The sequence below is a fragment of the Glycine max genome, chromosome 10 (assembly GCF_000004515.6).
Source record: "Glycine max cultivar Williams 82 chromosome 10, Glycine_max_v4.0, whole genome shotgun sequence".
In the NCBI taxonomy this organism is placed as follows: Eukaryota; Viridiplantae; Streptophyta; class Magnoliopsida; order Fabales; family Fabaceae; genus Glycine; species Glycine max.
The window spans coordinates 50,972,709-50,980,532 of record NC_038246.2 but is presented as its reverse complement, the minus strand read 5'-3'; the positions used below and the strand labels follow the sequence as shown (position 1 = coordinate 50,980,532).

At 28.5% G+C, this 7,824-nt stretch overlaps 1 protein-coding gene across 1 annotated transcript; it reads right to left on the bottom strand.

Annotated features, from left to right (window-relative positions):
* Positions 1-889: 889 nt before the first annotated feature.
* On the bottom strand, positions 890-3,894 carry LOC102662475 (uncharacterized). Its single transcript, XM_006589690.4, has 3 exons — positions 3,776-3,894; positions 3,582-3,687; positions 890-1,872 (listed from the first exon to the last, which is right to left on the bottom strand). The coding sequence occupies exons 1-3, from the start codon at positions 3,842-3,844 to the stop codon at positions 1,727-1,729; spliced, it is 321 nt and encodes a 106-aa protein (XP_006589753.1). The 5' UTR covers positions 3,845-3,894; the 3' UTR covers positions 890-1,726.
* Positions 3,895-7,824: the final 3,930 nt, after the last annotated feature.

Here is a 7,824-nt window from a genome sequence, read left to right as displayed (position 1 = left end):
TTCTCATCACTAAAAACTGGCTCCTACGGTCTAGAAGTCTTATCCTGTGAAGACAAACCTCAATTTTCTGTAGCCCATAACAGGTAAGGTCAAGAATCTGTCCTGTTTTAGTCCATGATATAGCTGATGTTAGAAGTGGTTCGAATATGATATAGTAACCACAAACAATTTGTTGATTACAACATATGACACTTTGGAAACTATGTAAGAATTCTGCTCTGCATGCTTAGCCACTAAAAAATTCCTATTTCTTGGTTTGAGGGGAGAAGTAATTTAGCTTTTTAATTGCCAAAGATTGTCAATATACTTATACTTTTAATTTAAGAGAAATTGCAAAAGATGCATCATCGTAACATAATTCTCTTGGGATGTAATCGTTTGTGCAAAAATAGAGTGAAAATAAAGAGAAATGAAAAATAACATGATGTGAGATACACATTTTTATTGTTTATTTTAATTAAATTTTCTATCTTAATTTTTTTTTTAATTTTCTTCTCTCTACTGAACAGGCTTTTAATTTGGAAAATAGGATGGAGCTTCATCAATCCCATAGTCCATATTTCGTTAATATAAATTAAAAGTTTGAAATAAATGAAAACAAATGTTTAAGATTTGTATTCAACCATTTAGATGACGTGGTGATGAACAATAAAATCAAACAGTGATGCGAACAACTTTTTGTACACTTACGCGAACAATCGTGATCAATGAGCAGCAATTGTGATTTGTGAACAATGCGATATTGCGATGAATAGTAGCAACTAGTAAGCGGGTGGTGCAATGAAGGAAACAGAGACGTCTCTGGAATGAAGACGGAAGGATTTCAAATGTACAAGTAGAGCTCGCAAAATCATGTTAACATGTTTCAACCGCAGCTAGCGTTGCCTTTTTTATTTAACACTAAAGAGAAAAAAAGAGAAAATAAAAACTTAGTATAACTGTATAACATACGACATAATGTAATTAAAAAAAAAAGGAGTGAAGTGATCCGTATTGTCAGTATATTTGATATTTAGAGGTGTACTGTGGAATGTTTATATACTATTTTCTCTCGACATTCATGCATAAATTATGTTAATGGTCATTGCAAATGTTAAATTAATGTTGAAATCCGACGTAAACAAGTCCTGATATAACAAAAGTTAAGATAGCCTTTTAAAAAAAAGTTAAGATAGAGTTGAGATCTAAATTGGTACAAAAATATGAAATAGGTGCCCTTGAGAAAAATAGTCTTTGTATCTACATCTCCTTTCACAAATTAAATATGTAGCCACATATGCATGTAAATATTTAAAAGGAGACAATTTATATTTCTGTTCTTGGATACAACCAATCTAGCTAATCCCATACAAACATATACATGTGATAATATACATGCATATATACTGATACATATACTATCTGAGATGAAATTACATGGCTGACATGGCATTGTGTTATTTGCTAGGTCGTGGATAACCTAGCCATATAGCATATGCACAAGAACTCTAGTTAGGTATATATAGGTAATTAGAAAAGCATAGCATATATATATATAACACATCCATCCATGTAAGTAGAGACACCATGTACGATAGTTGTACAGTGAGGAGTGACGAGTGACAAGAGAGTAGAGATATATAGTAGTATAGCGTAGGGATATCAGTGCCTTTGGGCCAGTTGTTGCATGAGACTTTGAAGGACTAAAGTACCAAAACACAAAGGTCATATCGTTTTCAATGGCTGTTTAGTCATCTTTAGAGGAATCTAACTCTGACATCATCTTCTGTATTATCTGGTTTGTCTCTTCCTGAGACATTCTGTCGTCTTTAGCTTTCGACTTCATGTAAGGCTCGAAGAATTCCTTGTTTTCCTTCTCTAGCTCCTTCCACACTGAAGCACGTATCCATACGTATTATATCCATGCTTCATAAAATCATATACTTTCAACATATGCACGTGCATGCTTGTCTTTTGGTTGGTTGGTAGTGGAAACTATATATCCCATATGAAGCATAATAAGGTAGATTTACAATCAATGGTTGACGAAGAATTATATAAATGAGTCCGACACTATATTTTAAATCAGATGTGGGGATTTTATCTCAAATTTATATTTTAACGTTTACATATTATCTCTTTAATTTGTTTATCTTTTTTTGTTTCACACAAAATTGTTGGAGTATAAATATGATAGAAAGTTCATCTTAAATAAAAATAAAAAAAAGTTAAACAAAATAAAGATTTATAATTATGAGTTTTAAGATTTGGATTAAAGTATAATGTGAGATTTACTTACGAGATATTCAAAAGAAATCATTTAAATAATAAGTTATCATCTAAGGTAAGCTTGCTGGCATCTCATTATTTCTTTTTTTTTTTCTTCTTTCTTTTTGGTGTACCCAGATGTTAGTTTAAAACTTAATTGCCCTAAACCATTATTTCGAATCTCTAATTTGAAGCGTTAAAAAACAGCACAAATTAAAAAGCTTCTTAAATATTTTTGTTGTTACATTCTTAAATAGTTTAATAACATACAAAACAAACATAGATAAGAAATATACTATTTAATACATTATCGATACACTGAAAGGTTATTTTCTCAAGTTGGATGGTTTCTCTATCTGAATCCTCGGCGTTCCTGATCTTAAGTTAAGTGTAAATGGTATATAGTTTCCTTTTTAAAAAAAAAACTGAGTATGGTTTCTATATAATAGTAGACAAATGCCGACACTACGAGAAATTAATGGATTAGTAACAAAAATTAGTAAAAAAATTATTTTTTTAATCATTAATACTGGTGTCACAAAAAAATAGTGACAATTTTTTAAAAATCATATGTAAATTGTTTTGTCATTGATGTTAATTGTTTATATAGTGTGGTGATTTTCTGTTTGTATCAAATTAGCCCTAAGAATTTTGATTAATTCGTGGGATATCTCATTAATATAGCATGCAAGTAGTCACTGTGTTTATATACAGGGTAACACACACATATATATATATAATAGTTATTTTAAAATCTTTACTAGCCATTGTATTTTATCCGTCAACTGATTCATATATCTAACATATCTTCATGAAAAATTCCTTCGTATTTGAAGCACGGAATTGAAAAATATAAGTTCTCTAAATTAAACTAATTATAACTCGATCGACTAATGATTTTCAAATTGAAACCTTGGCTCTCTAATATTCCATATGAAAAATTAACTTTACTAACATGGACCAGCTGCGAAGGGAAAGTCACAACAATCAGTCATATATCTTCCAAATATTGATTTGTTTTAAAAAATTTCAAAGTGAGTCACAAGCAAAGAAGCTTGGCACCTGACATTATTTGGTAGTTCTCAATAGAATTCCAATTGATCAAATTAATTCATAAATTAAAATAGGGTTTGTAAAACAAAAGCTAGTTTATAAGACTTCAGGTAGACATGACTTGGTGTGTGTGTGCGCGTATATATTATTCACATATATACTAATTATATTGATGATATCGCAAATCTCCCGAATTGAATATTGCACGCCAAGGAACACTGTGATCTTGCATGTGTGCATGCTCTTTGGTTTAAGCTCTTTATAGAGAGTAAAGATCATACCAGTGGATGTTATAATAGGATTAATATTTGCATGTTTAGAGAGCGCTTCCATGCATTCTTCCTTGGTCATGTGAAAGATCAAACACTTCTCGATCAGATGCTGCACCTATATTAATTAATTCGTAGAAAACTTGTCAAAACAACACGATGATCTTTATAACAATAACAAAGAATTTAAAGCTATATATATATACCATACGAATGTATGTAGCAGGAGAAGAAGATGAAGAAGAAGAAGAGGAGGATTTAGAAGAGTCTTCCATCTAAAGTAGCTAGCTAGCATTAAGTGGTTAGTAGTGCAAGTTAACAAAATAAATATTTATATGCAACAAATCTATCGACCGTATGAAGACGAAAGAAATAAGAGAAGAGAGCTAGGGGTGGTGGGTTGTGGGACCAAGAGTCCCACGTGAGAGATAAATTATAATTGGCTGGGAGAAGATTAGAGGAGATTGCAAATGACCATTCTTTGTCTTGTACAATTGCCATTAGAGCTGCCCCCTTCACGTGATTTGTGGGACATCCCCTTCAATTCGACAAACCCGCATCATCAATTGATCGATATATATTTGATGGCACACACTTTCTATATATGCATAACACAAACCCTTTCTCTTTAATTATTAATGCATTTTTAGCCTCACTATTACCCTCCTTCATAATTATTCACCTTACCAGAATCCAAAAACTGCCCATGCCTTTATATGCCATTCACTCATTGGTCCAGCGGCTTCTTAGATTCCTTTCTTTCTTCATTTTCTATTCATCTTCAATGTTTTATAAGGAAAGTATCGTTAAGTGACAAAGTATAATAGGAATATATACATTCTAACTTGTATACAAAAATCTTGCAATATTAAATTTGAGAAATAAACATATACGAATAAATGGCACCCAATTTTTTTAACTCAATTAGTTAATTAGTTAAGTAGGGTATGTTAGTGGTTGTAAACTTTGATTTCCAAGAATAATAAATTAATTAATTAAAGTGTCAATACATCATTTAAAAAAAGGTATATATAATGAGCTCTGTCCAACTTTGGCTTTAAATAATATCTATGATTTAACTTTTATCAAGTCTATAAAATTTTAAAAAAATATATTTTGAAATACAATATTATTACACATCTTTCAAATAAATATACTATAGCATGCAAAAAAAAAATGACAAACATGACACATAAAAACATGTGATGATTATCTTTCTCAAGGAATTAGTAAAACACATAGTATAAGATATAAATTGCACGTAAGATAATACCCCTCTTTTGCATAAATTAACTTGAGTAGGAATCTATCTATAATATTCTCTAAAACAATGTAATTATTAATTAAGCACTTTTGAAGGAATAGAACTTTTCCAAAAATATTTAAATTAATTAATTAATATGGCAAAATGAGAAGATAAGAGAGTGAGTTCCTTGACAGCAATTGAGACAGTAAAAGAGTATAGATTGATTAAATACTTAAATGTAAACTAGCTGATAAAAAATAATTAAATTAAATGTAAAAGATTTTTATACTAGCATCTATTTATATATCATTATTAGAATAAGATTGTTTTGATTTTTCTAATAATTATTTTATCAATTATATTTAAAGTAGTTTTTAATTAGTTGATAGTGTAAAAAAAGTTATATTCACAATAAATAAAAATTAAACTTTATTGATAATTAAAAAAATGCTCACTTTTTTAGGTCAAAATTACGAAAAAGTAACTGCACAAAGAAGGAAAGAAATCTGATGATTAGTTAGTTGATTTTAAATTCCAAATTTCCAACCACTCTTGTACTGTTAAAGGTTGACTTAATTGACTACTTTCCATTTCTTTAAAAGCTTGTGCGTACGTGTTTTGTAATTAATTTCGTGTGACAACTCTTCCAGCCCCTTAGTAACAAATAACAACTCTTCTGATATGTGCACAAATGGATCATTTCTCACTGTTGTAAATTTTAAAATTTTATCTTTTTTTAATCAAGAGGAAATTTGATATATCGAATGTTTGGGTTTATATTATTCGCAACGTAATAATGGTATTTCCACAAAGTTTGTGCATGATAAAAAAGGTGGCATGAAATCCGAGAAGAATAAAGCAGCTGCACTACAGTTTCTAAAAAGATGACAATTCTTACTCATGAGAAGGTGTGGCAAATTAAAATATATAGCAGTTTTTCATAATGGTCACGAGGATAGAACACTTCTAATATAATTATTTATTAATAATTCTTATTTATTAATATAATGTACCATAATAGCTTACACCTAGAAATGATATAGCATCTACATAGTGTGCAAAAGGGATTGTGATCAACAGCAAAACGGTGCAATAATATGTTCCAAATCAAATAAACAAAATCTGATAAGCATCTCGATACAATTAAACATAAGCCAAAAATTATGAATTCTAAAACTTGAATATTTATATAGAAATAAATTAGAAAGGCACAAGTTAGAAACAAATAATTGAACACATTTTCAAGCTCAATGGAAAAAAGTTGGTGTGTTGACATAATGGACTTTAATTTGAGAGAGAAAGATAGGGTAAATGGGAAGACAATGCTAGACTGAGACCATGACTTTTATATTTGAAGGCTTAAGCCGTTATGGTAAATTTCCATGTCTTTTGTCATAAAACTGGTATTATCTAAGCGCTATTAATTAATTAAAGAAGGCATATTTTCACATAATAAATAATGTAACATCAATCTTGTTTTCTGTCCTTTTCCAATAATTTTTGGACAGGTTTATTTTTCTTCGCTTTCTATATCAATGTCTAGCACATCAACGTATTCTCTCTAAGAAATTGAATATAAAAATATCATATACTACATTATATTATATATGTATATTCCGTCAAAAAAAATATATGTATATTAGTAAAATTCTTTTTGGAATTAAATTTGTTAACAGAGACGGTCAAGAGCCGGAGGGACACAAAATACATGTTTCGGAAAATTGCATAACTAAATGCATTTGTTTTTATCTTTATTAAAAAAACCATATATTTTTAAATTCTTACAAAAAGTTAGAAAATAAAAAAAAAATATTTCCTAAAAATATGCTTAAATAAATACATAGGTCTTCCCAGAATATGCTTTTTGGTTATTCAAAGTCCCACTAGTATTTTTTGTTTGCTTCCAAACTCCAAAGAACTGGAGCATGATATGAAAAGCTCAAGTACTACTGGAGCATTTTTGAACTTATTTTTATTTATTGCACACGATCGTCACTAATAAGTCTTTGTTGATCTGAATGGTCGGGAAGCATTTTTTTTTCAGGAGAATGGTCTGAAAGTTATATCCTATGTTTTAGAAACACATTTTAGTTATTTTTAATTTTTTTATTCATTAAAAAATTTATTTGATTATTTGATAAATAAATTGTTTTAGTAATTTCTTAGTTATTTCTAATGTTTTGTTAACACTTTTTGAAATAATATTTTTTAAAACTCATTATTACAAATAAGCCTTCTTAAGTGGGTCATGGAATCATTTTATGACGATTTTGACCCATCTTAAACCAACATTGGTTTTGAATCCATCTTAGTATGTGTGTGTGATTTTTTGGATTGGTTGTATGGATAACCGTGACTTTCTAATCTTTTATATATTTTTTTCTTTTTATTCTTAATATATTTATCAAATTTTTTCTTATCCTTCTTAAATGAACAATAGATTTAGTTTATTTCGCTTTTCAATTTTTATTAATCACTTATAATTTAATATAATAATTTTTCTACTTCTAGTTTCATGTAACTTTTCAACTAATTTGATGGGACATAACATATAACACAACAGGTTTGGACTTCTTAAAATAGTAAGTATTTCTTTCACTTTTTTTCAATTTATTTATTTTACTTTGAAACAAATTACTCAAAACAATTTTAAAGAAATTGTTTTTGTTTATTTAATTTTTAAAGGAAAAATTTCTATTTATTTTGAGAAGTTGTTTTTAATGATTTTTGAGAAAAAAAGTATAATTATAACTATGCCTTTTAAAATAAAGGTAATTTTGTATTTACAATAAAAACAATTTTTACAATATATAAAACTTCAAAAATAATTTACCATCATCACTTTTATATAAAAAAAAAGAGTTTAAATAAACACGCCTCATTTTTTTCCAGAAATTATCAGAGGACATGCACCTACCAATCTTTCGAAAAACTTGAGTGCTCAATGCTAAACATTTTAGTAAATACAAATAATTATATACCATTCCTTATTGATTTCATTCAAAACTA